This window comes from Exophiala oligosperma (assembly GCF_000835515.1).
Source record: "Exophiala oligosperma strain CBS 72588 unplaced genomic scaffold supercont1.22, whole genome shotgun sequence".
Taxonomy (NCBI): Eukaryota; Fungi; Ascomycota; class Eurotiomycetes; order Chaetothyriales; family Herpotrichiellaceae; genus Exophiala; species Exophiala oligosperma.
The window spans coordinates 67,574-95,527 of record NW_015622839.1 but is presented as its reverse complement, the minus strand read 5'-3'; the positions used below and the strand labels follow the sequence as shown (position 1 = coordinate 95,527).

At 50.2% G+C, this 27,954-nt stretch overlaps 11 protein-coding genes across 16 annotated transcripts; 7 read left to right on the top strand and 4 right to left on the bottom strand.

Annotated features, from left to right (window-relative positions):
• Positions 1-1,607: 1,607 nt before the first annotated feature.
• Positions 1,608-6,695, bottom strand: PV06_11222. Of its 3 annotated transcripts, none has more exons than XM_016412859.1 (3): positions 6,160-6,695; positions 3,464-5,080; positions 1,608-3,396 (listed from the first exon to the last, which is right to left on the bottom strand). In XM_016412859.1, the coding sequence occupies exon 3, from the start codon at positions 3,368-3,370 to the stop codon at positions 2,183-2,185; it is 1,188 nt and encodes a 395-aa protein (XP_016256792.1). In that variant the 5' UTR covers positions 3,371-3,396; positions 3,464-5,080; positions 6,160-6,695; the 3' UTR covers positions 1,608-2,182. The 3 variants fall into 3 exon arrangements, with proteins under 3 accessions (XP_016256792.1, XP_016256791.1, XP_016256793.1); XM_016412858.1 differs by lacking the exon at positions 6,160-6,695 and having other exon boundaries at positions 1,608-2,105; positions 2,187-3,396; positions 3,464-5,200; XM_016412860.1 differs by lacking the exon at positions 6,160-6,695 and having other exon boundaries at positions 3,464-5,200.
• Positions 6,696-6,948: 253 nt separating this feature from the next.
• On the bottom strand, positions 6,949-9,147 carry PV06_11221. Of its 2 annotated transcripts, none has more exons than XM_016412856.1 (2): positions 7,582-9,147; positions 6,949-7,517 (listed from the first exon to the last, which is right to left on the bottom strand). In XM_016412856.1, the coding sequence occupies exon 1, from the start codon at positions 8,348-8,350 to the stop codon at positions 7,973-7,975; it is 378 nt and encodes a 125-aa protein (XP_016256789.1). In that variant the 5' UTR covers positions 8,351-9,147; the 3' UTR covers positions 6,949-7,517; positions 7,582-7,972. The 2 variants fall into 2 exon arrangements, with proteins under 2 accessions (XP_016256789.1, XP_016256790.1); XM_016412857.1 differs by having other exon boundaries at positions 6,949-8,711; positions 8,867-9,147.
• Positions 9,148-9,388: 241 nt separating this feature from the next.
• On the top strand, positions 9,389-11,202 carry PV06_11220 (uncharacterized protein; the record flags this gene model as incomplete). The annotated part of the gene is made up of 3 exons (XM_016412855.1): positions 9,389-9,449; positions 9,506-9,678; positions 9,736-11,202. The coding sequence occupies 3 exons, from the start codon at positions 9,389-9,391 to the stop codon at positions 11,200-11,202; spliced, it is 1,701 nt and encodes a 566-aa protein (XP_016256788.1).
• Positions 11,203-11,889: 687 nt separating this feature from the next.
• Positions 11,890-12,543, top strand: PV06_11219 (uncharacterized protein; the record flags this gene model as incomplete). Its single annotated transcript, XM_016412854.1, has 1 exon — positions 11,890-12,543. The coding sequence occupies one exon, from the start codon at positions 11,890-11,892 to the stop codon at positions 12,541-12,543; it is 654 nt and encodes a 217-aa protein (XP_016256787.1).
• A 1,096-nt stretch (positions 12,544-13,639) lies between these two features.
• PV06_11218 (uncharacterized protein) lies at positions 13,640-14,291 on the top strand (the record flags this gene model as incomplete). The annotated part of the gene is made up of 2 exons (XM_016412853.1): positions 13,640-13,657; positions 13,698-14,291. The coding sequence occupies 2 exons, from the start codon at positions 13,640-13,642 to the stop codon at positions 14,289-14,291; spliced, it is 612 nt and encodes a 203-aa protein (XP_016256786.1).
• A 1,997-nt stretch (positions 14,292-16,288) lies between these two features.
• PV06_11217 lies at positions 16,289-18,217 on the top strand. Of its 3 annotated transcripts, none has more exons than XM_016412851.1 (2): positions 16,289-17,135; positions 17,208-18,217. In XM_016412851.1, exons 1-2 carry the CDS (start codon positions 17,060-17,062, stop codon positions 18,083-18,085), a joined length of 954 nt encoding a protein of 317 aa, XP_016256784.1. In that variant the 5' UTR covers positions 16,289-17,059; the 3' UTR covers positions 18,086-18,217. The 3 variants fall into 3 exon arrangements, with proteins under 3 accessions (XP_016256784.1, XP_016256783.1, XP_016256785.1); XM_016412850.1 differs by having other exon boundaries at positions 17,196-18,217; XM_016412852.1 differs by having other exon boundaries at positions 16,289-18,217.
• Positions 18,218-18,657: 440 nt separating this feature from the next.
• On the top strand, positions 18,658-19,035 carry PV06_11216 (uncharacterized protein; the record flags this gene model as incomplete). The annotated part of the gene is made up of 1 exon (XM_016412849.1): positions 18,658-19,035. One exon carries the CDS (start codon positions 18,658-18,660, stop codon positions 19,033-19,035), a length of 378 nt encoding a protein of 125 aa, XP_016256782.1.
• Positions 19,036-20,491: 1,456 nt separating this feature from the next.
• PV06_11215 (uncharacterized protein) lies at positions 20,492-22,165 on the top strand. The gene is made up of 2 exons (XM_016412848.1): positions 20,492-20,598; positions 20,666-22,165. The coding sequence occupies exons 1-2, from the start codon at positions 20,513-20,515 to the stop codon at positions 22,131-22,133; spliced, it is 1,554 nt and encodes a 517-aa protein (XP_016256781.1). The 5' UTR covers positions 20,492-20,512; the 3' UTR covers positions 22,134-22,165.
• Positions 22,146-24,048, bottom strand: PV06_11214 (uncharacterized protein). Its single transcript, XM_016412847.1, has one exon. It carries the CDS (start codon positions 23,965-23,967, stop codon positions 22,540-22,542), a length of 1,428 nt encoding a protein of 475 aa, XP_016256780.1. The 5' UTR covers positions 23,968-24,048; the 3' UTR covers positions 22,146-22,539.
• A 1,504-nt stretch (positions 24,049-25,552) lies between these two features.
• On the top strand, positions 25,553-27,178 carry PV06_11213 (uncharacterized protein). The gene has a single exon (XM_016412846.1). It carries the CDS (start codon positions 25,741-25,743, stop codon positions 26,512-26,514), a length of 774 nt encoding a protein of 257 aa, XP_016256779.1. The 5' UTR covers positions 25,553-25,740; the 3' UTR covers positions 26,515-27,178.
• PV06_11212 (uncharacterized protein) lies at positions 26,815-27,315 on the bottom strand (the record flags this gene model as incomplete). The annotated part of the gene is made up of 1 exon (XM_016412845.1): positions 26,815-27,315. One exon carries the CDS (start codon positions 27,313-27,315, stop codon positions 26,815-26,817), a length of 501 nt encoding a protein of 166 aa, XP_016256778.1.
• Positions 27,316-27,954: the final 639 nt, after the last annotated feature.

The following is a 27,954-nucleotide window of genomic DNA, read 5'->3' as shown; positions in this document are numbered from 1 at the left end:
GTCAAGGTATTACAGTATCGCGATTTAGCTTCTTTGGTTTACGTTTCTTCCTCCGCACGATCTGTGAAGAAGCCTTGCTGAATGCTCTGGGATAACATTGCGGGAAAAGAAATGCAATTCAGTGGTAAATCACCAATCATTCTTAGGAGGACCATCCTGTGCGAAGATCCAGTAACCTCAACCCAAGAAAAGAAACATGCTGCAGTGATGAGGATGAAGAGAAGAACGACCAATTTAATCAAAGGAGACTGGCTAGTGACTGGAGTGCCGAATTGCATGCGTCTCAGAGATTCAGGAGGAGTGTCAGACTTCAAGAAAAGCACGATGGTTAAGACAAGTTTGACAGAAAATATATTTGCATCTTATCTTTACCTTGTTACGCACCCCTCCCTGGCTCTGCTGTACTGCAGCACCTTGTGGTATAGAGACAATTTGGCAGCAATACTGCATATCGTATTCACAGCTTTGACCGTCGAGAGTACCCGTTGCTGTTAGTGCTTATTTTTGGGTGGAATGAACATTCCGTCCTGAGTTCCAAGCTCTCCGTATGTGTCGATAGTGTGGTACATATGTCGGCCTTCTATATAAGCAACGCCTTCGAAATATCTTGGTCCGGCTTTGCTGTTACAAGATACATGGAGGGTAGCATAATCTTCCAAGCCCTCTTCTTTCCAGTTGCGTGGCTCTTATTAGTAGCATTGCTATTGAGTATATCACTATCTCACAGATCGATAAACAACTCCGCAGCCGTTGACATGGCGAACGCCACAGATCCCAAAATACTAGAGACGGCCCACAAAGGCAAAGACTACAGCTACGAAGATGAGAGTACAGTTACGCTGTCCACGCGACCTAATCTACGCAGCCGTCTCGTAGAGGTTCTACTCGAACGGTCCAAATCCGAGACACACGCCAGTCTTGTTGGTCAACTGCCCGTCATCGGAAACGACATGGGTCGACAAGAGCACCAACGCTCGCCGACAGAGACATCACGACCAAAAGGTCAGTTAGAAAGCTTTCACGTCGAATATATCAAACGTTCCAAATACGACCTGGATCGCCAGGAAGTTTTGTATGAAATCAAATGGCTGGGTTATCGAGATGCCGAAAACACCTGGGAACCGAGAGAAAACCTCCTCCCGTAAGGAATTTTGAAAAATTCAATGAAACCAAAGTACACTTAGGTTGACAGACTGCAGTGACTGCTTGATTAACATGCTCGTTCATCATTACCTCGTCGGATCGACGCCGCTTTCATTCCACAAGCCTAATCGACACACAAGTCGACCGGCTCCGGCAAAGTCGGCCAACAAGTCCTGCAGCTCGGCGGAGAGAATTATCAATCATGATAACTTCTCCCTCCACGTCGATTGCATGAGCCAGGTTCTTCAAACAGACTGGGAGCAAGAGGTGGTGGAAGTGGAAGATTTACACACCTCAAGTTCTGGGGAACCGGCAGCTGTCGCGAAGACCAGCGACGGGCAGAGACATGTCTTGACCACCGAATGGCTGGCGCTTCACTGTCCACTGAAAATATTGAGGTTTTACGAGACGAATGGGAATTTTTAATGTCTCAATGTGGATAGGATAAAGTACAGGCCCAGAGGGTGAATTTTTCGGCTGCTGACTGCGAATCTGCGTCTGGCTCTAGGTAAATGGTTGTAGACTCGGCAGCGGTTGCCAAATGTACTGTAGAATTGAATACTTTGTCTAGTTGGCTTTGTGTTTACAGTAACATTCGTTCTTTATCTACAGGAGCCTGTGATCGGCCTCGAGTACGCAGAAGTTAAAACGAGATCTATCGTGCAGTGGCTATGGTGCGATGTCCAACTGTGAGGAGACCCCAAAATCTTACCTGCGATTTCAGAGCCGACCTCCAAGCAGGGCTCAAAGTTCTCTTCTATCCATCCTGCTGATGCCTTTGTCCATCGTCTGTGATTGTTGGAAAACTTGAGAACGATGTGTCTATAGAGACAGGTACAAATTGGTGGCGAAACTTTTCGTTCATGAATTGGTTAGCTTCAGATAAAATTGCGTCGAAGGCAGTCCGCCGCTGGGTTAGAGCTCTTAGGAAGGCTTTCCGTGCGTGCTCACTGAAGCAGTATCTGTGATGTGGTCCACAGGTCAGCGAACTCGCTCGGAATTTCGTCGACTCGTGCAGTATGTAAAAAAGGCGACGGCCTTACCGATATTCGGGCTCAGAGGAAGGGGCCAAGAGTAAGATGCCAGGTCCAAAGCCTTCGATCAGCTTGGACCACAACTCCCCAAGGGCACGCCATTGTTTCACTCTATCCCTCATCCTTCGCGGGGGCACGCCCTTAAATCTTGGATCTGACAGATGGAGGTCGACAAGACAATCCATGACCACTGTAGCCACACCCTTGCCTCGCCCCATCGGTAGGGCCCATGATCTGTTACGTTGTCGATACCACTCCCGCATCCAGGGCAAGAAGGACGAGTCTGCGTCTTTCCGGGTATCGTTGGAGGCGGCCGCATAGAGCTTATAGTAATGGGCATAGTCCATTCGATTCTTCAAGCTCTGAACTTCACCTCGGAGGGAGTTCTTTTCCAGTTGACGACCATGTTGTAGGACAAAGTTGACAAAGCTTGGTATGTCTTGGCATCGGAGCTTGCCAATCAGCGCAGTCGTGTCCTTTTCCGGTAATAGCTGCGAAGAAGTAATCTCTCGCCACTCCTTTCTCAGGGTTGAGATGAACGCACCCTGATCGTTCGTCCCGAAACGCTCAGCCAACGCTTCAGGAGTGTGCTCCACCTTCACTGTCTTTAGTGGTGAGTGAATAGTCTGATTTGCACATGTTCTTTTCCTCCCATTCACGTAACGTGTGCCGCGCTCCTCCTCTTCTTCGGACCCGCTGCCGTCATAATCGTCAATCTCTTCACTCAGGGACATCTCCGCATCTTCTGGTTGCGGCACGATACAGGCGGCATTCCGAGGTGACCGACCCGGTTGTTCTACTCCCGTTGAGCACACTTGCTCCGCATTCGGTCCAGCCAGAATGGGACTGCCACCGGAATGGCAGCGGGCGTGAGCTTCACGTGCTTTGCCAGCCGCGTCACAGCTTCCCGTCGTGAGAGGCACCTCGCCATCTCTAGCATCAGGTGGTCCTGAATTGCGCGTGATTGAGGGTGTCAATACTCGCGTGCTTGCCCGACAGCCTTGAATCATGCGAACATCTTCTCGTGGGGCTGGGCGTCCACCTGTTTCGGAGGATTCTTGGATAATTTCTCGTCTCAGCAGAACTTCTTCTGGCTGGTGCAACCTCGACCCTTCCGACATCCGAGGGCCAATCTCGTCCATGGAGCCCGTGAACGCCGCCTCAAAGGTGATCCGGCAGGAACAGGAAGCCATCCGGCTGAAGTCGAGACGATCTGCTTCTGTAACTCACTCAGTGGAAATGTTCAGGTGATACTTAGCATCACAACTACACCTCTAGGCCCTTACCTCACATAATGAAGGCAGCTGTGGCGATTCAATCCTCGAGGGTTGATGGCCGTCGCTGTAGCCTCTGTGTTGTGGCAGGAAAACCTGGGGACTATGGGAGCGTAGCCAGCATATAGCGTCTTCAAGGGTAGCAGCCACTCTGTCTACGATGTCTGTCGGCGGCTCGGCGAGAGACTCCATGCATGCTCGCTCGAACGAATGCCAAAGCTCTTTCAAGCTGTCAGTGGTTGTACCAGAATAGACGGAAGAATCCATATCTGCTCCAGGAAAGGAACCGCGGTCGAGAGGTGTGCGTGTGAGTTCCAACAATCGGAGGGGAATGACTGACTTCCATGAGGCCGATGCTTCGGGAAGCCGCTTTTAATAGTGAAGAGATTGGAGGCCTGGCGAGACTGAGCCCGATCTCTATGTGGGCTGTGCGGTTGTTACAGTAACTCCTGAGAACACCCATGAGTCTCTAGGTCAATTGTGACCGGTTCCTAAAGCGGGATGTGATCCCTTTGCTAGAAAATGCTGCGATGTCGGTTTGTCATTTTCGGCTGTACGGCAGGCATTGCAGGGTGCTGCATTGAGCAGTAGGTGTTCCAAGCCCTTTCAATGTCACTATGGATGTGCCAACGCTAACGCAGGGAGACTAAAGACGAGGAGGTCTCAATTGGTAATGTACTTCTGGTTTCGTCGTCGTGAGGAATGTTTGTCGTGACAACTTTTTTGGCGTACGCAAGAACACCTTGATCCTGAAGGCGAATGTCTACGCCTTCTCCAAGCAACCCTTCCGTCATATCATTTGGTCATACGTCTCGCTAGACTGGACATGCATTCCCTGAAGTCCGCGCAGCCAGGCAGACGAAGCACATTCCCACAATCATTTACCAATAATATCGGGTAATCTTCGGAATTGTGAATTTATTTGGTGTTTCCCGCCGTTTGAAATAAGTACAGGTGTACGCACTGTACGACCGCGACAAGGGATTTATCACCTCGTAGCTCGAATTCCTCGTTCTTCTAAAAACGCTACCTACTGGACTTTTTCGGGTGACAGACACATGACCTGGATTCCCAACGGTGAAACCACATCTCCCGAGTTGGCTAAAGCCGCTAAGCTTACCTACTTCATCCGTGTCATTTCTTACAGTAAATGTATCGAGAGGACGGTGGGAAATCCTTCTAAGCGCGATTCTCGAAAACAAAGTACGGTACCCTACCCATCCTGCTCGTTTCGGACTGTAACCGGGATTTGGGAATCAGAGTCTGTGTGAGTGGTACATTTTCAGCTATCGAAGATAAAAAGCATTGAGCCCATCCGTTTGACTTCGTCAGACACTTCTAACATGGATGAGTACGACTAACGAGAGCGAAAAAATTTTCGTCTTCCGTACCATCTCTGCATAGTACTTGACGAATCAGAGGCCTCTAGGAAATGCCCTGTCTATGTTGATGTCGCACTGCTTCCTCTTCTCCCTGTATCATGAAAACGTAAGCTCAGTGGAGTACAGTATTTTAAGATGTGCATGAGCCAGCGAATTGATTTCAAACTCATGTCCTATCGCGGCACGGTGGAGAGGGGTGAAATATTACGCTTGGATATCGAAACACGCTATAATCTGTCCTCAAGTCCTAGCGCGTGGGTGCTTGTCAGACTGGGTACTGTCATAGAGGTGTGAAGGTCTAAGAGTGGAGAGAGGGACAGGGAGGGGAGAGAAGGGACAGAGAGAAGAGAGAAGGGACAGAGAGAAAGAGAGAAGGGACAGAGAGAAGAGAGAAGGGACAGAGAGAAGAGAGAAGGGACAAAAGACAAAGAGAGGGGGACAAAAGACAAAGAGAGGGGGACAAAAGACAAAGAGAGGGGGACAAAAGACAAAGAGACAGAGGGTGTGAGAGGGGGTGTGAGAGCGAGGTGGTGTGTGAGAGAGGGTGTAGAGCGAGGTGGTGTGTGAGAGAGGGTGTGAGAGCGAGGTGGTAAGAGGGGGAGAAGAGAGCGAGGGGAGAGAGAGAGGTGGCGTGAGAAAGCGAGGAGAGTGAGAGCAGGCCGCGATGAAAAAATGGAAGAAAAATCGACATTTTTGGGTTCCACCAAATGACCTCAAAAAAATTTCAGGTCATTTGGTGGAACCCAAAAATGTCGATTTTTCTTCCATTTTTTCATCGCGGTGATTCAAAGGACCATCTCAGTGCTTTCGCACCCATAGGGCTTCGTCCTCCGGCGCTCTAAGAGCAGCACCCATGAGGGTAGTACATAGGATAGAAGAATTGGGCAGTTGCGATGCTGAGCCTCGGAAGCCTTCTTTTCGATGCTGAAATAAAGGCGTGTTGACTGATCCTCTAGGAAGCAGGCCTTTCTTGCCAACTCGACCCATTTGCAAGTCAGCTCGACATGAGAGCACAATGTCGACTTGGAGAGGTCAAGTCTCTGACCATTCCTCGTCCAAAGGTACGGAGAGGGAGACAGAGAGAGAGGGAGTGAGAGAGGGAGAAATGGGGGGGAGGGGGGAGAGGGGGTGTGAGTAAGAGAGGGAGTGAGAGACGGAGAGGGACAGAGGGAGAGGGAGAGAGGGAGTGTGGGAGGGAATGAGAGAGGGTGAAGTGAGGGAGGGGGGAGGGAGAAGTGAGAGAGGGGGAGTATTAGAGAATGTGAGAGTAGAGCAAGATCTTTCCGTACCTTCAGAGGAACGGAAAGAATTGTCGATTTTTCTTACATTTTGCCGTTTTGGGATGCTGAAGCCTCCTTCACTGTGACTGCCACTTTTTATAGCTTTCTGAGCGATACTCACCCAAGGACCTAATCAGAGTGTTGAAACTGCCCAGGATGACAGGTAGAAATAGCAAGATAGTGAGTGATACTTGATTTCGCGTCGTTATTTCGACCATGAAACCAAGAATTTCGACTGCTGATCTTGTTTGGGAGCGAGTCTCTGGCTCAGTTGGTTCTCTTGCTGGAGAGCAAAGATCAACGGGAAATCAGGAATTGTTGGTTTCGCCTTCTGTTTTGCACCGGAAACCGGCCACCTCAGGGCGTTTCCGCTGAATAGGGTTGTGCAGCTTTGGTATGCCTATCGTCCAGTCTCGTTCAGCTGCGTCCTTTGGAGACTTTGTAACGGCAAAAAAGCCCATCTTCTTGATTCACGTAGCGTGCGTTCTTGCGTAGACGAACAGAAGCAACGTTCAGTGATTGTGAAGTGATGAGAAGGGAGACATTGAAGGAAGGGTAGAGGAAGGAAGGAAGGAAGGAAGGAAGGAAGGAAAGGAAGAAAGGGTAGAGGCAGGCAGGAAGAGAGGAAGGGCAGAGGGAGGTAGGAAGGAAGGGAGGAAAGGGTAGAAGATGGGAAGAAAGGGAAGGGGTGTGATCGGAGACAGGATGAAAAATAGTAGATGGAGTGGAGCCCACATGCTCTCGCACTGACCACCCTCTGACTGTGATCTCGCACAGTACAGACAGTACTATCACGTCCTCTCCTCCTAGAGTGGTCTCACTATTCTTGAAATTTGGACCAAAAGGGGATAATCATTAGAAACCATTGATCTGCCAAAAGCTAGAATGGCTGGATTATGCCGTTTTCCTGGTCTTGATTCCAAATACCCTGGTCTTGATTCCAAATACCCTGGTCTTGATTCCAAATACTGTGGCAGCCGGCCATTCGAAAGTGAGTCATTTTTGCAAAGTCAATATTTTAGTCTGGAGGGCAAGGTTCAACTCAAAGAGCCGTCGCCCCGAAGGAGACACACAATCCAAAATGCACCAAGGATCTGACCGTCGCAGGGTGATGTCTGCTCCTCAAACGGGGTAGGGGATTGGAAGATTTGGCATGGTTGTCACTCATCTCGTCCAGCTGTGTCTTTCGGTATTTGGTAGAGCAACATAGCCATGTCTGATCACGTCGCTAGAGTCGTGTCCTGTGGACTAACACAAGTGGAAAAGAGCCAGGAAGGACAGACAAGTGAGAGAGGGGGGAGAAGGAAGGGAGCCTTAGATTCTCGCACTGACCACTTTTCGCTCCCCTCGTCCTCTGACATGTGCTTGCACAAGACTGTACGTACGAACAGGACGGTCACACCCCTCTCAGGCGTCAGCATTGTCTCCTAACAACCCACTCCCTCTCTCGACCATCGCCTTCACTCACCATGGGCCTTCGAGACAACTCCTTACAATAAGGCAGAAGCTGGTACAGTACAGTACATTGGCCGGCCGTACAGTATTTTCGTCTTGTACACTGAATCTCGTCTGAGTCGGTGTCTCTCTGTCGTAGTCTGACATGGAGACTCTTGGAATGACAGATTCATGCTAAACATTCATCTGACATTGCCGGTAGAGGGTCGGTACGCCGATGATGCACCAGCTACGACAGTAGTGCCACGGCGTTCTCTTGTAAAGCAGATCGACTCTGGCACGAATGAGACCCCCATCCGAGGAGTGGCAGTACCAATGCTGCACACCAGGAAGGATGAGTCCTGGTTCATGGCGGTTGGCGATGTCCATGTCAAATGCGGTCTATTCCTAGCCGTTGTAAGAGCTCAGTGACTCGATCTTGAACAGTGATGTGCGTGCAGGTCTTGAATGCCTGCGGAGCTCCTCAAATCCACAAAATCCCAGGTACCGACAATCTCGAGTCGGACAGGCAATAATAACCCACGACAGTATTCATGCATCGACGAGATGTTTGCCGGCGCTTTTGAACCGCCTTGTTTGTAGACTATGAAGTATGTCATCCCCGAGTTGCATCTTGTTGAGTTTGGTAGCTGCTCTGCTCTTAATCTCGACAGCGGCTGAACACCAAATAGGCATGTATAGATAGAACATTGATGGCATTTTCCACATCTCAACAGCTTCATCTGCGTCACTGTCAATGAACTCAACCTTATCAGCCAGCGCACATTCTCTTGTGTGGCCATTGCCGACCAGTCTGCACCGCACCGTCGAAGCGATCGAGCTTGGTCTCCTTGTTTTCTCTCCAGGTGTATGAGCGGATAATGTCGAGAAGTCTTGTGAGGGAAGGCATCAGGTTGACAAGGAGGAGCGATCTAAACGGAAAAGAATGCAGCGGTCAGGGTCGTCGTACGGAGGGTACAAGCGAGGATAAGAAGAAGCAGGCAGGACGTGGGAACAGGCAAGGTTCCAGGGCCGAAAACGGTGAAGCGTCTGGAGACAAGTTTTGACAGGGTCGCGGTTTGCTGTTCTCGATGAGGGAGGTGACTGCTGTGGGCAAAAGCCATTAAAGAGAAGAGGGGTGGGAATTGGTGACGATGAGATTTGCTGGCCACTTGTCAGCGGAGCGGTATTGACTGGATCTAGTGTGTGTTCAACAGAGGAAGGCGTTCGTTTTATGCCAATACTTCAATCTGCAAAATCGACAGATAGATTCAAACAGTGAGGGTCTCAATGGATGGAACAGTTATCGGTCACTTAACTTCCTTCGCGCCCCAGAAAGCACACTTTGTCATTCAACCGGCAGAAGTGGGAGATAAGATGAGGGCGACAAGACTCGTCAAGAACTCGTCAAGAACTCGTCAAGATGACCGCCGGAGGTCGATGGTGTAAACAAAATAGCCTTGTCAAAAATAGCACGCACACACGTCATCGGCCAGTCTTCAACCCTTTGAGGATGGGCTCTCGAAAGCGAACTACCTATCCAGATGAGGTCGGCGGATGTAGTTCAAAAACTGCGTCGCGACACGCATGTGAACCGATGAGAGCAAGACGGGATTGAAGTGGTCGTGATTAACGGCGAGGCCTGTCTTGGCCTAGATGAATAAGCGCCCTCGGCAAGTCGCATGTGACACCCAACCTAGCCCGTTTGATTGGATGACAGTGCTACTCGCCTCAGCCTGCGCTCTTTCCTGTGCCAACGAACCCGAAGGCTTCGATTCTTCAAGAGACCGACATGACACAGTGCTGATTGATGCGAGAGCGCTTGCTCTCCTCTGTAACACATGGTCTCACCCGATACAGAGGCCACGAACGTGCAGAGTCACGAACAGGCCAAACTGCACGGTAAGAGCCTCGAACGACTGGGAACGCATGATCAATGGATCATTGACATTTTCTAGACAAACGACACGCCGTACAGAGCGACGACGGCGAACGTCCTCACAAGATCCGCCGCTTATCTGACCTTCAACAAGCCTCTCCAGCTTCTCTGGTGGAAGACTTCATTCCTGAGATCCCTCTTTCGAAGCTGCACAGTCAACTTCCATCTCCGTCTGCCACAAAAACCGACGACGTGAGTGGATGCAATGAAGGTCTCTACAGGAGGAAAGATGCTGACAAGGTGACGCAGTTACATCGTGAATCGTCTCCTGCCAACTCTCCCATACCAGAACGAAAGACAAGATCGCCGGATAGGCACACCGAGCGCGCATCCGCAAAGAGAGCCCGCTCGCCTCCAGAACCATCGGACAGCGGTGCATTTGTCGAGAAGTGGCTATCAAGCGTTCCACCTAGCGAGGAATGCGATATCGAAGACGACATGAGTCTGCCACCCTCGAAACGATCACGGTCATCGGATTCGTTAAGTCGCCGACCTTCGCAATCCGGTGACGGCACGGAATCCACGGTTTCAGCAGACAAGAAATACTCGGCCTACAAAGATGTGAACTACCCGGTGGTCTTGGAGACAAAAGGGAGTTTTATGCGGCCATCTGATGCTGGTCTCGTGAAGGAAGACAAGAGATTGTGCGAAATGCTTCTCACCACACACCAACCGCGTCCAGATCATTCATTATTTGATGACCGATTCAACAAATTCCAGACTTTGATTAGAGGCCGATCCGAAGCTCGAGTCTACCTAGACCTGCATCCCCTCCTCGTTCCCTCGGTTGAGAACCTGTACATTAGTGGTCGAGAAGAATTCCACGGTCTGATCGAAGGTCATAATGACCCTTGGGTCAAAGGAATTTCGTTTTATGGACCCCGACCGCAGCCGGACCGGACATACGGATTCAAATGGTCCAACTTTACCGAAGTCCAGCGCCGGAAGCTCCGCGTCGAACCTTTGGAGAAGTCGTACTACACGGCGCGCGAGGACATCTATTTTCCCTTCCTGACTAGCGAGGTGAAGTGTGGGAAGCAGGGGCTTGACTTAGCAGATCGACCGAATGCTCATAGCATGACCGTTGCCCTCCGGGGAATTGTGGACGTCTTTCGCAAGGCCAACCGTGCTTCGGAGGTGCACAGGAGGGCATTGGGATATTCCATCTCACATGACGACCGGAGCGTGCGTATCTATGCTCACTATCCTGAAGTGGACGGTGAGAACACGTTGTACTTTCGCGAAACGATCAAAGAACTCAACGTTGGAGACGAAAGGGGCGAACACAGATGGATCAGTCACCAATTTACACTCAACGTTTGCCAAATTTTCGCCCCAGATCTGCTCCGGCGACTGACCGCCGTGATCGATGAGCTGCCTGATCCGATTACAAGTACACTCGAGCCGGCCAACATCGATGACCTCAGCGTACAAAGCTCTCAGGATGACAGCAGTGCGCCCGAGTCCCAGGATGAAGGGTTTCGCAAACCGCAGCGAGGGAGAGGCTTGAATGCCGAGTTTCGAACCATGATTCAGAACCTGCAACGGCAGCTGGAGCAGCAACGAAAAGACTCTGAGCAGCAACGAAAAGACTCTGAGCAACAACGAAAAGAGCTTGTGCAATTGCTCAGACAGCAGAGTGATCAAATCAAGCAGCAAAATGAACAACTCAGACACCAAAGTGAACAGATCACAGAGCTTCTGCTGAAGCAGTGATGCGTCACAGTCTTTTCAGTGGCCATATCTTCTGCTGTTCAGCATGGCACCAAGGGTTCCCGCCGCCTATGATGGCCAATTTTGTACTACCACGACCTGCTTCTGATCTGGTCAAAATGAGAAGTATCAGTTCAGAGTCAAGTCCAAGATCACCTCGACTCTGCTTAAAATTTCACTTGACCGACGGGAGGACGACGAGGGTCTCGAAAGGAAGCCCAATGCCACCACACATCCGCGATTCGGGGCGTGGAGGTATCTGTTGCTCGGGACCCGACCAACTATCGGTTTTTCCCCTGGCCACCTGAAGTTAGTCTTCTTGGTTCGGCTGCAAAGGCGTAATCAGGCAACCTTTGCACCGTCTCCTCGAATGTCTCGAAGTGACCCCTATTCTTCGCATTAGGGCTCGAAGGCGCAGCTGGATTGGATACAGTGGACTCCAGATCCTGACGGGCACATAGCCTCTTTGTCATAATTACACCGATGTGTGGTGGCATCTTCGTGCCGCAGCATGCGTCATTGGGGCTGCTGGTCTACGGATATGTCAGGTACCATACGCTCAGGAGTCGACAATCCCCGGAAGCGAACCGCAAAGGCGCCTGACCAGGCTCGTGTAGCAGCTGTGAACCTACTAATTCTAGGGGTATAAGAATGCGCTCTAGCCCTGCTTTACCCGTCGTCCCTCTTTATATGTCTAACTCCTTACTCACACCGCCGTTCTCCAACAAGCGCAAGATGCAGCCTATTGTCGACATCAATCACTTCCTCAACGACGCTGATTTTGAAATTCAGGTCGAATACGAGTCGGTTATAGATGGTGCTTTCGACATGAGGAGGAAGTTCTCCTCCCTGTTGATGCAGGCGCGGCAATTGAAGACAATATTACTCGCTAAACAGGCTGAACTGGATCGTCGTATCGCTCAGCGTGGACGACAGCGACCAGGCGCTCCGAGTATTGCCGAAAGTACTCGGAAAAAGCTTCAACAGCAAACTCGCAAGTTGCGGCAGTGTATCAACGAGAACAGGCTGCTGCGCATTCAGAATCAAAAAATGAGCAATGATTTGGAAGCTACGCACAAGGAATTGGAAAAGATTGATCACTTACGGTGCACTCTCTGTATGGTGGCTTTTAAAACTACTATGATTCCATGCGGTCACAGTGCCTGCAGGGAATGTTTGGAATTCTGGCTTGGACAAGGCAAAGGCTGTCCTTGGTGCAAACGAGGATTCCAAGAAGGCGACATTCGGGATATTTATCTTGGGTCCAGTAATGAAACTCGGAACACCCAGGAGGATGATGACGACCAGACAGATATCATCTCGCTGAGCAGCGACAGTGAGTAGAACATGAGGTGCATACGGACAGCGTAACGCTATACAAGAACACACGGAAGACCTCTTGGATTCAATCTACGCTCTTAACCGCATCACCTGCTCGTATCATTCCTTCTTTACGACTTGTCCTTCCGTCACTGATTTCTATTCGCTTCTACGGATGACGGAAGCTGGCCCTGATAGTCAATCTGGCTTTCCGGAGTCTATTGAGGAGCAAATTGAGGCATCTAACGCATAGAAGACGACGATAATAGTGCAAGCTACTTTGCAATGAGTCGCCAGATTGCAACGCGAATCAAGTCTTCAATAACATCACTCCAGCACTGTCACCTTATTGCGTCAGGTCTTCCCCAAGCATGTATAATCCGAGACATTCTGTGATTCGCTATGTGCAGACGGCCACTGTGGCCATACTATCGATGGCATCGTGCGCACGAAAACGTCCGCCTTGTCCCAGATCAGGTGGTCGCTGTAGAAGACGAGGTTGACGAGGGCTAGGAGGGATTGAAGATTCCAGCTCTTGCTGGGGCACCGAGTCGACACAGACTCGAGACGAATGGACACGAGGATATAAAGCATGATCTTGATGATTTTCAGTACGAGGGTTTATGACACGACAGCATAATAAATTGTCACATGCTGTCAAAGTGCTCTTGAACTTGCCAGCAGGTATGGCGGACACCAGCTTTCCCGATATCTATCTTGGTCTCTCACTGACCAATTACTATCTAAACTCGCTGATAATGAGCAGCTGGGGTCGTCCGCTGCACAATTATGCAAGGCTAAAGGCATACTAAGATGCCGCATGCAAGAGCGTCCATCTAAAGTACGCTCTTAAGCTGCATGCTGTTTTCGCCCTGCCAATAAGATACCACCACGTTTCCTACTGGTTTGCGCGGGATCTTCTAATGCAAGTCATCTGATTAAACTCAATCCCATGAAGAATCAATAGCTTCAAAAGGACCAAAGAAAATGGAGCCGGTCTTGTCTCTCACGAAGATAGGTCAAATCGTGTTTGCTAACCGATGACAGCGGAAGTAGCATTTATCACATTCATCAACGATGTCGGGCGACCTTTCACGTTCCCTTATTCTAGCTGTCAGACATGGCTGGTGCGCTCCATGTGTGGAGGTCTGTCAGAAACTAACAAGAGCCTTGTCTAGGGTATGGAAACCCTTATAGCTGATGCTTGCCGGCAACCTCTGGCCGATATACGCCAAAGTCAGTTCGAGCTGTCAGGACCGGATGGAAACATCATCCTTCCAAGGATATGGGAGGCGACTCTTCAACCTAACTGGACGATCACCATACATTTCCGGCAGCCAGAAAATGAGGATCCTCAGCCGGAAAATGGCCGTGGCGACATCAGCGAGTATCGGACCGAACTGGATCGCCTGGAGAGACGTGTGTTAGATGATCGAGAAGAGTGGGCAAGGCAGAGAATGCAGGAAAGAGAACAGTGGGAGAGGGAGAGGGAGCGTGAAAGAGATCGTTGGGAGGAGGAGAGAGTGCGTGAAAAGAATGCCTGGGTGAGGGAGAGAGAGCGTGAGAGAGACCGCTGGGAACATGAGAGAGCTCAGGAAAGAATGCGATGGGAGAGAGAACAGGAGGAGAGTAGACGGCGTTGGGAGGAAACGCAGCAGACGGCAAGAGAAGTTTGCGAAGGGGAAAGATCAATGCCCCGAAGGTCAGCAATCAATGAAAACCTTTGTTTATGGTGGCTTGCAGGGAGGCCACCGAGAGACAGAAGACCCTGAATCGGTGGGCTTGGGTACCGTAACAAGGGAAAGACTACCTTGGAAAGGAGACCACGCAACCCCGCCAAGAAGTATCAATGTGGCCCAGTTGAAGGTTGTACTGTAAATACTCAATACGGCGCCGATGATGCTCTCAATCGCAGGATACTGCTTTCAAGGGGTCAAAGGGATCGACCTTGGCGGTGGACATGATATTTCGCCGAGGACGACGGCGAGACAGGCACCGTCGTGTTGGAACGGCTGAACCAGTTAACAACCCATCGAGAAATCAAGCCTCCGTGCCGCACCCGTAGAAATAGGAGTATAATTGTGAGCTACGTCAAGAAATGCTTTTCAAGACCATGTACTGTACAGCATAGATCATGATGGGAAAGAAGTCGTGAGTACCCTCCTGGACAAAAATCCGGACAGACAAGCCAAGACCTTTAGAAGCATTAGCCATATTAGGTGTAGTCGACCGTACGCCTTTATCACGCTCGAGCTCGGCATGTCGTGAATCAGGTTTTCAACCGACTCTAGGTTGGCCTGTAGCCTTATCTTCCACCGAAGTGCCTCTCGTTTCAATCGTTGCTCACGATCATTTTACACTTAACGGCGATATTGAAGTCTTCTTGCATGTGCCGCAGCTTGGTCCGCTATGTTTCGCGTTCGGTTGATGACTCGTTGATACTCCGCACGTTGCCTCCGCTCGCGTGCTTGTAGAAGATTTGATGCTTTGAGATTGGCGGCATCTTCCAGATCTTTGGCAAGCTGAGTTTGTTCTCGGGAGACCAGGTGTGATAAAGCAACAGCGGAGAAAGTGGTCATGGTGTGCAAGCACCATGATTGCTTCGCAATTGCTTTGATCTGGGAAAGATGTCAATATAAAATCTACGGTCTAGTCTCGCCCATATTTCTGTCTTGCAGTGGCTGACGGGCTATGTGTCAAAGCATGCTGAACCGTGCTCAACACCCTGCCAACGCAGGATGAGTATTCGTTCTGTGTGGTTCTGTTGATATTGCTTCGATGAACTGCCGCGTGACGGATTCTGCGTGAGATTTGTAAGTCTATCATGAATTGGTCTCTTCGATCTTGCATGATCCTGCAGTTCAACATAGATTGCCTATTGTTCAGACAATGGCGAGAAACATCGTTAATAAGGAGTGTCAGCTCTGCAGCCTGTGGGCAGATCCATGATCGAGTCGAGAGTATATCTGGGGCCACTGCCTCACAAAATGTGAATAGCGCATGTTCGAGATCATTCTGCCATTGGGCTAGTAGTAGATGAGTTTTGAGAAAGCTATACGAGTCATGTTAGCTCTCCGAATATGACTGGGTATAGACAAGAACGTACCTGCATCCACCAAAATACTGTGAGACTACCTGAGCCTCAATCTCTGTTCCGCCCGGCATAATGATCACGAGTAGTATTGAAGTCTTGGTGTTTGCGTGATTGATAATCGAATAAGTTCACTTTCAGGACCTGAGCCTCCTTTTTAAGATGTCGAACCGGCGAAGTACTCTAAGATTTCAGCTCTCAACTCAGAAGCCGTGTCCTGTTTGGTGACCGATACAGCGACCACTTGTGGGTTTTCTCCTTCCCGTGTTATAATTTGTTCGTGTGACTTTTCTGGGAGGCCAAATGGTAGTCCATCGTAGCATGAGAGGTTGTGGGGTTGAAAGAGGCATTGTGAGCCCTTGATTGAAGAGGTCAGAAGGCCAACCGAAGCAACCGTCCAGGCCAAGACAGATAGACTGATGTAGACGGTGTTGGAGGCTGTACGTACAGTACATGCCCTCACGCATGCATGAAGAGTCACGTGGGAGGAGGAAATTGATTTCGGAGAGTCGTTAGCCGCGACCGTCGCAAAACCACTAACGCCACTCTAGGCAGGCCACGACATCTTCCTGTGCGTGAACTGTGCCCGCCAAACCTTCCTTTCACGGCGTGTGCCTCGTCGGTCAAAAGGTCAGGTCGTGACACTCTTGTTTCCAGTTACTTCATAAGATATTGATTGATCATGACTATCCTCGAATACAATCCCTGGGAAATAGAGGCTAATATTTCAGCGTTGATTCCGCTGCCGTCAAGACATATATCACTCTTTAACCGTGTCACCGGGCCACCTCGCGCCTCAGGCCAACCAGTCATCATCTGTTTCACTGGAGCAGGCGCTCCGATAGCAGTCTCCATCACTTGTACCTCGAGCTCCTCGGCCTGCTTCCATTGGCTTTGATTTCGGTACGTCGATGCCAGGTTGTCGAGTCGCTCGGGTATACTGCCTTGTATTTTCTTCATGATCCCTTCCTTGGCAAAGCCCGAAAGCCTCAAACCGGCAGGAAAAGTTCACGCTTGTTTTCGACCGAAAAAAGACGATCAAGGTAGCCTAATTATGCCATGGTCTGCTGCGGAGTTTACCACGTATATGAACTATATTCGTGGATCGGATGATCAGGGCCAGCCCGATTACAAGTATCTCTGGAATTTATTCAGCCGCCTTTTTCGCCGCAAAGGTTTCAAGTATGACAATGTTGACGTCACAGCCTGTCCTTGGCCTAGGTGATCAAGCGCCATCAGCAAGTCGCACGTGACAGTGAACCTAACCCACTTAGGAGGTATGTTTCGGGGTTGTCGGGCAGTGAGCGCTCCGAGCGTAATGAAGAACATCATAGCTTCGGGGTTAATCGGCTTGCCAGCCACTTATTTCCGATGGCTGAGTTTACATGAATGCCGCAAGTCCAACTATTTTGACGATGAGTTAGCCTTGAATGCTGCGTCGAATATAATATGCCAGACTTCGGTACCGAAAGCACGGGTCAAGAAGTTGTTGACGCATACCCAGAGAATGTCAGAGACCGTATCAGTATGCCGGACCTTCTCCTATCATTTTAGACATGGAGAATGTCCTTTCTGACTTCTCAAGTCGTCATCACAGGTGCAACAGGCCATAGCATCGGTAGCGCAGCTACTCTTGCTTTCGCCTCTGCAGCCCCCCGCCAGTTGATTCTAGTTAATCGGAACCTGGAAAAATCGAAACGGCTGATCAGTTTAATCCACGAGAAAGCCCCTTCGGTATCCGCCATCTTCATCAAATGTGATCTATCTAGTCTGGAGTCAGTAAAGCAGGCCGCTCTGGAGATATCTCGTTCTGTCCCACACGTCGATATCCTGATTAACAATGCAGCAACTGTACCAGGGCCATACTCACAGACAGAAGATGGTATCGAAAGTCAATTTGCAGTTGACTACGTTGCGCATTTCCTGCTGACAAACCTCTTGATGCCAAAACTTCTTGCGGCGGGACCTGGGACGCGGGTCGTTAATGTTGCTTCTTCTGCTGTTCGTCACCGGACTCATGCCAAATTCGACGACTATAATTTCTCAGATGGAGACACATACACGGCATTCGACGGGTACATACAAGCAAAATTAGCCCTTGTTCTCTTCTCTATTGCTCTAGCAAAGAGAATGGAGACACACAACATGCAAGCTTACTCGCTGCATCCCGGGTCCATCTCAAGTGAAATGCGAGCGAGCGTTTCGCTTGACGACTGGCAGGCGTCGGAGAAAAGGAGAACAGAGGCTGGCACCAAAACGGAGGGCACAAGGAAGAAAACTGTAGAGGAAGGATGTGCGACCATGTTGGTCGCAGCCCTGGATCCGCGCATAGCACATCAGAGCGGGGCGTATCTGAAAGATGGAGCAGTCGCTACCGAGTTCATTCCGGTGGTTGATGGAAACTCTGAGGAGAACTCGGAAACCCTCTGGAAAATTACTGAACGGTTGCTAAGGAGCGACTTTACTTGGCCATGAGGAATGTGGGCGTTTCTATTTCGTCACATACCAAGAATGACAATTGCTTCTCGGTAACTCGTTTCAATGTCAAGCTTTGAAATTTGTAACTTTATAATGGAAGTCCTCTTTTACATACTACGTGTTACTTGCTTCAACATATTCACTTTATTCGTATTCGCATAGGTGAATATGAATATGGGTCATGATTGATTGATTGATTGATTGATTCATAGTCTGTCCCAACCGCCCTAGGGCAGTTATGCAGCGTCCAGCTATAAATACAAGTGTTCCCACCATCTCGCTTCCATGAAAACAAGCCGTCCCTGCCCAGAACAGCTTCCTGCTTTGGCTCCAGCGCAGTAACCCTATATCTATAGTTCTAATAATCGTCCTGTATCTGTGCACTTGTTAGACCTTTCCAGTAGAAACCCTGAAGTGAAAACAAGTGTGATGATATTGGGAACTACCTATGAGGGTACGGAAGTTACTTATAGCCTTAGCCTGGGCCACCACCGTTTCGTCCTGCACATGACCCTGACGGGCCGCCGCCAACGACCATAGTCTTGCCTGCGGAGGTTAAGGATATCGTCATGCTCCAGAAGGGCTGCGCTGACCCAGAGATCTACAAGTACACCCACCAGTTGAACCACCCTCTACCGGTGGCGGAAATGCGCTCAGCCACGGAGGTTTGGCTTCCCCGATGGAGAGACTTAGCGGCGTCTGTGGTCGTTCCAGTGATGATTGGATTTGCAGGTGACGATCTAATGTGGAAAAGCACCGAGGAGCATCTACAGGAATTCTCAGGTGCCTTTCTGCGGAGCGAACGAGTGGATGGCTGCATCATCACAGGGGCGCCACACAACATGGAAATGAGCTATTGGGCCACGGGATGGTATGCTCGATGCTTTGGGTTCGCGCTGGAGTGTGCAGCTAGGTTCGAGCAGAAGAAATGTTTATCTCAGGTTTGAGGGAGAGACTCTCCTCACGGGCATCAGAGAGCTAGAGGTCGCCTCATGTTGGAAGCCAGCCAGGTGCTAGAGCAGACCAGAGCACAAGATCGACTCGTAGAGCTTGAAGCGGCCTGAGGACAGAATTTCTTCCCCGGACATTCCCAGCCAGATAGTCTGTACGTATGTATCCCCGGATATCACTCCCAAGGTTTATTCTCGGACCGGAAGTGGGCATATCAATCTAGTGCACTGTCCCTGCCGGCGGGGTCTCCAGGCTCTGACTCATCAACGAGCTTGGCATCGGGGGGGTTGGAAGCGCCCGGAATCTCATCAAACCTCCGAGGTTTGCTTCCTTAGGCTCTCGGACGGGGCATAGGCCTACAAACAACCGGAGAACTGGCACCAAATGCTGCTTGTCTACGGTAAAAGCTGGGTAACGTAGGTGAAACCAGAAACTTTCGAGTGGAAAGACTGTGAACGATCCGAATATCTATTTTGTATCTGTATATCGTCTCAGGCCTTTCCCGGCCCTCCTCGTCTTCTGTGTGACAATTCACTCGTCTGCGCCGGTGTATAGTTGGGCCGTGAACGGACTTTGTCCGGAGCATTCGTCCATTCCGCGTTCTGCTTGGATGGGTCGCTGTCGCTGGGGGCCCTGCCGAGCGCCTGGCTGGCCCCAGTGCGATAGCCACTGGTTGAGAGTGCGCTGCATGAAGTGCAGATGTACTGTATGGGAAGTACGTGTAGTGTGCGAGGCTTGCTCGTAGATCCTCCTCCGGTCAATGCTCGCTTTCGACCATCGAGACACAATCAGCGACCGGACGCGTCGCAAGCGCGTCCTTGGCGTGGATGGCGTGCCGCGGTGTCGGCAAGCTGTGGAAGCGGCAGTGTGTGATGCGTCTGGATGGTATTTTCTGAGCTATGGGTGGTGTTGGTAGTGATCGCATGATTCGGTATGGTGACTTCCTGAAGTGTGTCCTCCGTGTGATGGACCATCTCTTCCCCGTCAACTCCGCCCCTTCACCGTGTACTGGGTAAGAAGTACAGGAGGGTCGAGGACAAGGCAAATGGTGGCAAGTCGTCGGCAAGTCCTGTTTGCATTCTTCCCTAAGTTGACCTCTGAGAGACTTCCCACCTGGCATCATGGCACCTACTACTTCAGAGTCCACGACAAATGGACAGTTCCAACGAGGTGATCTGCCGATAAGCTTCTGCGAAAAGGGTTTCAGCGACGACCGTGGCGATCGCCACGAGAGCTACTCCGCATGTGGCTTAGACGATTTTTGGCTGTACGAGCGGGCCAACTGGGAAATGCTAAAGCCGTCGGGTGACGCGTCATAGATGAAATTACAACCTGATCTCAAGCTCTCGCAGACGCTGACTCCACCGAGCACGTGCACTTCCCAACCTGACAAAGTAATAATGTCGCTGATGCCGGTCTTGCCTATAGGTTGTACATCATCCATGACGAACCCTGCAAAGAGTAGCATGTATCATGAGCTGCATTCTGAAGAAGGATACGTGGAGAACACGACCAAGGGCGTTTAAGCCGAAAGTTAGGACCGGTTGTAAAACTTGCAAGTACGAGACTGAAACGGCTCCGTAAACAGAACGCAAAGCCAACGAACAATGCTGACGAACGATCCAGAATTCGTCGGATCAAATGTGACGAACACAAGCCTGCCTGTGTGAAATGTCGTTCCACGGGACGCCAGTGCGACGGTTATGACGAAAACACAGGGAGGCCCTCAATTATACAGCCACAGGACCGTTGCCATCTCCAAGGGCTGTCTCCCCAAGGCAACCTTTATCCTATGAGGGCACCTCCCCAGCACTGGGATCGAAGCGCTCTCCAGTTCTTCCAAATTCGTACCATTGCCAACCTGTCTGGCTACTTTAGGTCAGAGTTATGGGAACGCTATGTCCTTCAACTCTCCGTACTCGAGCCGAGTGTCTTTCACGCCACGGTTGCACTGGGCAGTTTGCATCGGTGGTATGTGTACGGAAAGCCTCCCAATCCAGACCCTTCGGCATTTCACCATTATAACAAAGCCATTCATCACCTCTTGCGTCCGATGAACGCGTTGGCAAAGTCCGTTGTCCTGGTTGTATGTTATGTGCTTAGCGCTTTTGAAGCACTGTGTGGAGACTACAATGCATCTTTTCAGCACGTCTGTAGCGGCATCAGACTACTCCGCGAGCCGAATACCATCGGCTATCGAAATTACCTCCCAAGGACCACAAGAACCCAGCATTCCCACCACGATGATGAAATTGAAGAAATCCTCCTTATTCATTTCTCACGTCTTGATCTTCAAGCCTCAAGCTTTCATCCCGCATGGACTATCTCAATGACGGAGCCTGACCCCATTTCTCGTATCCACTCGGAGGTTCCTATATCAAGCCTTGAGGAAGCAAGAGAACGTCTTACTGCGCTGCTTTTGCAAGTGATGGATTACAAGAGAGGCAGAGAGAAAGACGCGAATCATCAAGCCGCAGATAGTGATATCTGGCGAATTAGAATTGGGCAGAGTCTCTCCCAGTGGTGGGACGCAATGGAGGCATGGTTGTTACAGGAGCACAATTCCTTAAGCTCAAAAGAGCACAATGGAATTACGTGCCTCCGAATCCTTTATCTGACTGGATACATCCTTCTGACCGTGCCTCGAGGGGCGGAAGAAATCCTGTATGACAACCTCCGTGACGAGTTCTCGAAGATTGTCGAATATGCTTCTGTTCTAGCACTAGCGCCAGAAGACGACAGTGAGCACAGCTGTTCGCATGAACTCGGCATCTTACCTGGTCTATATCTGACTGGAACCAAATGCCGTGATCCTACCCTCCGACGTCGGGCATTGGCACTTCTGACATCTTGCCGAAGGAGGGAGGGCGTTTGGGACAGTGAGTCGGCCGCGAAGGTTGTATCTAGGATCATTTCCATCGAAGAGAAAAGCGGCAAGGTACATAGCTGTAGAGATGTTGTTGAGGGGAGCCGAGTGAGGGACACCTGGCTCCTGAAACCATCCAACATGGGCAGACATGCTCCTCTTGTGCTCACCCGCAGATCACGGCCAGACGCTGCATTGGAGATTATTGAGGAGCAAATTCAATGGTAATCTTGGAGTCTTGTCCAACAACCTCAGATAGGCCCTATAATAATAACGCCTCTCCCTTACTCTTCCCGTTCCACTTGAAGCTTCAGAACTGAAGTACTCTTCCAGCTTCACATTTCTTGCCGACGGTCACTAACTAGAAGTCTAGACGCTCAAATGCAGCACTTAAAAAACCTGCCTTTTGGCCGCGTAGCTGGAGGGTTATCGGTGGAGTCTCCTAGCACAAGAGGTAACCTTGGAAATTGCCCTTGTCAGCTGTAAAGTTCTTATACCAACACATCTGTAGTCAATCGTGATCTGGTAAAACCGTCTTGCAATCAATACATTTATTTACAGATCGCAAGAACAGCTCACTCCGGCAGCTACAAAGCCACACCAAACATTCGGCCGAAAACACCTTCGGGTAGCATTATACTGAGCCAGTAATCGTAAAAGCAAACACCATTGCCACCATCAGCATTAAACCTTTCGTGGTCCACGCGAGCAGATGTCCGGGAGCAGAAGAAGTGGACGGAGTAGTTTTCGTTGGTGACGACGAGTTCCCACCTGAAGAGCCAGTGCCATTAGTCCGTGCTGCGAACCTCATCTCCGTCTTTCCAAAGTCAAACACCGCAATGACATTTTTCAAAAAAGACGCACCAACAATACCGCCGTGCAGCTGAACGCCTTCGTAAGACACGCCGGCGAACGAGATCAAGGAGGAGACGCAGCTGCCGCCACCCATGTCGAGGATCAGATCCCGTCCATCGTGGAAGAATGTCTGGTTTCCAATGCTGAACCCGAGGGTCGGAGCGGTCGCGTTGCAGGCAACTTTATATGTTGGTGGGTAGCTTGTTGGGTCCAGCACGGCCGGAGGTGAAAAGTGACTGTTGACCAGGTCGGCAAGGTTGTTGGGAAGGAAGTTAAACCAGTTACCTGAGTCGACCACGGCCAAGAACTGAGTCGAGTTTGTGGTGAGGGTGTGGGAACGGTCAGCCCTGGGACCGTACACAACACTGTCAACGTTGACAGACCACCATGAGGGCTGGGCTTTGTTGTTTGTGATGTTGACGGGAAGAGGAGTATTTTGGACGGGGGCAACGGAGAAGTTCACGGAGTGTGGCACTGGAGGAAGGCTGCCGAAGGTGAGATAACCGCCTGGCCCAGAAACATCACCCTGTGGTATCCTTTCCAAAGCCAAACTGAAGTAAGGCTCGCACTGTCCATCTTCATATAGGCTGTTAAAGAATGGGCTGTATATCACTCGGTCATAATCGTAAGTGTCGTTGGACTGATTCAGAACGGATCCAGGGTGTGCAGAAGTCCAGACGGGATATGCCAATCCGAAAATACCGCTGACAGTTCCATCAAGAGCATTAGATGACACGTTAGCAACGCCAATGGTCTGGCCTTTCACTGTGGCGCCACCAATGGTCACGTCTTCTTTCCCGAGAATTCCGCTCTGACGCCCGTTACCCATTATCTCTCCATAAAATTCGTCCGGGACCTCTTGGAATGTCGAATCTGGGTGATACGTTTCCGGACCCAGACCACAATTCTCTCGGGGTAGGATGGCATTACTGGTGTCGTTGACACATATCCAGTCGTCCTGCACAACCCAAAGGTCTGAGCTGCCAGTATCCACTAACAAGGGGAATGTTTGATCTCCGCCCAACGTCACGTTGACGGCGAAGGTCGTGCCGTAGGCATTGGCCTGGAGCTTAGCAGTGAAACTCTGCAGTGTGCTGTCGGTTGAATGCTTCGTGGCGTGCAACTCGGCCACTGTAGGAATGATCGAGGCAGCGCTAAAACGTGATAAGATGATGGGAAGGGATAATATGAGCAAATGGGAACGCATATTGGTAGACGTAACAGCTGATTTTCTCCGAACAAAGAGGACCGAGATGTGGTGCTCAAGATAGACCGGTCTTAAATAGTGCCATACCTTCTAGACAAAATCTGCTTCCAGGTGTGCGGCTTAGTTTATGTAGGTAATTTACCTTGGCCCGCCTTAACGGGTGGGGCCCACCCCTCAATCACAGGTATTCACTACGCTTCTCCATAATGAGACCATCTACTTCGTGATTCGTTGCTTCGTTAAGCATACGAGGATCCGCAATCTCAGCCTCACTTCTCAATGCTGATCGCTGGCTGCTGAAAGGTTTCAGGCTTTCTATCAATAGCGTACGACAATATTTGTGCAGTCGCCTACGAAACACCCGTACGAAACAATTGTGACTTTTATGGACAAACGCAGCCCGAGTTATCACATCATCAATACTGCGCCACTTCTCAAGCCGACTTTAAGTAAGGGTTCGCCGATAGACTCCTCTACGTTCTGGTAACCCACCATATTATGGCCGCAGTCACTCCCCTGGGACCTGCCGACACGGGATTCGTAGCACTTTGAAAGCTTCGCAGCTTCACATCTGTCGACGGCTGCGCGTAATTGGGTGACAACGAACAACATTTACGGTAGGGTACGATAGGTAGCTATGTAGTTTAATACAATGCAGCTCATAGTAAACCAATCATTTATCAATTCTGAGTCAGGTCCAAGTGCTTTTCTGGCTTGTAAGTCAAAATGCATCATGACTTCTCCATCTTCGTCCGACAGCTCGACCTGACTAAGCCCAAGCCGCTTATAGAATTTAAACGGCGATCCGGTTTCACATTAGCTTTCCTTACGGCGGCGTAGACATAACCCCCAATTCTTTTGCCAGCTGATTGTGCTCTCGAACATGCGCAATGGACCTTACTATTACCGGTCGCCTGTAAGCCATACCCTGAAGACGTTGATCGGTCATAAAGCGCCAGATATGATATGCTTCCTCGGGATCCCAAATCGCCATCATGAGGAAGCCATCAATCGTATCGCCGGCGTAAACAGCACGCACCCACGCGTCTTCAAAGTAGTGAGACTTCAGAAGTGACATAGAGTTACTAGCGAGGTCCCTGTATTGCTTCTCGTGCAGGCTGAGACGCGTAACGGTAAAGCGGAGTCTCTACTGGGTCGCGCCTCTGTGTGAGGATGATGGCCAACCATTTTCAAGGGATAGGCTATAAATGGCCTAGCATAATCTTGATAAGTATATATGAGTCATAAACGGAGGCAGTATTCAGTGTTCAAAGACTGCTTCGTGGTGAATGAGTGATCCATCAAGTCTAGTCAGGCTTAATTCATCGTTTGCAGAAGAGGCATGTGTTTGAGGTTTAAGCCCGACGAGCTATTACGGTGGTCATTAAAGTCATCAGTCATGCATTCCATTGAGTCTGTATGAGTGTCTTTGACACGTAGTCTGAGAAGGCAAATAATCCGCTCCCGGATCTGCCGAATCGGTGATTCATCCTCCATTGGAGACAGGTCAAGCCACTGATCGTCTGGGTCACCCAAGCCCGCGTCATGAGCACTTTTTACCCATCTTGGCTTCTGCCGAGAAACCCGCGACCCAAGACAATATTTGGAGCTTTTCAGAAGTCGCTTCGACTGAACTGTAAGGGAATTTAACTATTCAACAGTAGGGATATGGTTAAGACTCCCACGTTGGGAAAATTCGACCCTACCTTCGGCTGTTAAGCGTTATACCGGCCGCTTCAAACGTATCCGTTCTCACCACGTGTTCCGGCAACAATGATCCAAATTCGACCAGCGACAAAGAGCGAAATCCCAACAGTCTCCAATATTGCCGCCACAGCTTTCTGGAACCATCCTGATGTAGTAAGGTACTATCCCAAGCGCGGAAAACATCCCCAAGCATTTGTTCATGGTTACGAACGTGTGTTGGAGGAACATCTCTACAGCTCTGGCGCCCGTTTACTGATTGCTATCCATGTTCCTGATGGTCCCACAAATGAAAACGCCTCCAAATCAATTGTGGGCTTTGCTGCGTGGCAGCGGTATGGCGACAGCGATTGCGCCGAGGAGTGGAAGAAACGCTCCTGGAGCACACGATTATTCTCGGCTTTGCTGACGGTGCGGAATTTCGCCACAATTGACCGATCATATTTGGGACCCTTGCAAAGGTGGCAGCTACATCGCAAATCTACGGAGACGGAAGAAGAAATTGGTGATGTGCGAGTCAAGGAAACCGAGGATCACTGGTGTCTTCATGTTCTTGCCGTGCACCCTGAATGGCAAGATAAGGGAGTCGGAACTGCACTCCTAGATTGGGGCGTGAAGGAAGCCATGCGAGAGGAAGTCCCCCTCCTGCTCTGGGCATCAGTGGTTGTAGAAGGGTTCTATCGCGCCCATGGATTCACCCATATTAAAAAAGTATCAAGGAATGGAGAAGATGTTGATTACCTGATGGCTAAACTAGCGACTAGAGTGGGTGATGCAGGTGTTGAGGGCTACAATGCTGTTGCTAAAGTTGAAATCACAGAAGATGATATATCAACGAGGTGAGAGTATTAGAAGGGCGTCTTCCATGGATCCTGTATCTGACAACATGTCACGGCAATTGTGACATGCCCAAGAGCTGATATTTGTGGTACTCTAGCACATGGTCCTACGGTAGCTAATGCTCTTGGTGCTGGCAATGATTTCGAAAGATGTTGGCAGCACGAGAAACGTTGAGACACTGGAGAACTTAGGGGGTCCAGAGTACAGTTAGGGAGAAAGTATAAGAACAAACCGTCATCCGAACTAGACTCTATGGAAGGTTGTCCAAGTTGCGTGGTATCCAAGATTCGCGGAGTGGGGTCTTCAAGGTAGGGTGTGCGTCGGGCAGCCATTGTTTTCTACATCAGGCTTTTCTAGCGATGTCCTGAAGCTTGCGAAACCGCCCGAGTTAAATGACGCCGCTGAAAATGTGTGCCGATGCGGTGTTTCACCAGAAAGTCCTCGCGGCGCGGGCGTGTACCAAGGAGGCTCTCTTCTTCGTTTTCTGCGTACCCTGGCGATCAAGAGAACGATCCTGGTGGCAATTAAGAGAATCCAAGAGGTTATGAGAACCGCGCCCACTCCAATGGCCATAATTTTCATAGCTCCCAGGACGATTTCAAGTAGATACGCCGCACCAGATGCCTGCCAAAGCCAGTAGGACAGTTCGCTGGCCCCCTTAGCCAACCACGACGGTGCTTTTGCCAGCAGTCTCCTGAGAGTACATCCGGCTTGCTCGCATGCCGAGCCCTGCTTCCACGCAGTAAGGGACTCTTTCCCGACAGAGAACACATGCGAGAGAGGCATCAACGCAGCGGGAGGCATTCTTTGGCAGAATCCGCATGTCCGTGAGTTTGAAATGCGGGAAACGGTGTTCAACGGGCGCAGATCGAGATCTCGTCTAACCTTCCCTATTGACCTTCTCACAGCCGGCCTTCACACTGCCAACTTCTCTGGCCACTGGTGTCGTCTTAAACGAGGAAGCGTAATCCCTAAGCAGCTTCTTCGTATCTGATCTTGCTGCAGTTTCGTCGTCACTGATTTCACCGGCGAAATTCTGAAGATCGCTTGACTGGGATGTGATGCGCTTGGCAGACAGCCCTGGTGAACTTGATTTTTGCAACGAAGTTCGTTCTTCTTTGGAAGCTTTATACGAACTAAAGTCAACCTTGGGAGGCAGATCCCTGCCGATAGCCTTTTCGAGATCAGCCTTCGCCCTTTCACTGGTATAATCCTCGACAACTGACGATTTCACTGGAGCTGACGAAGAGTATGCAGGTTTTTGTTCCATGATTTTGCACTGATCGGATACAGAAAATGGTCCCAACTTTTTGATCGGAGACGATTTAGGTCGTAGATGTCTAGTTCAGAAGAGGTCAAACAGGGTTGTTGTTGTGACACAAGCCTCCATTTTGAGCGCAGTCGAAATAATGCGTAGGCAAAAGAGAGAGAACTTTCTAGCAT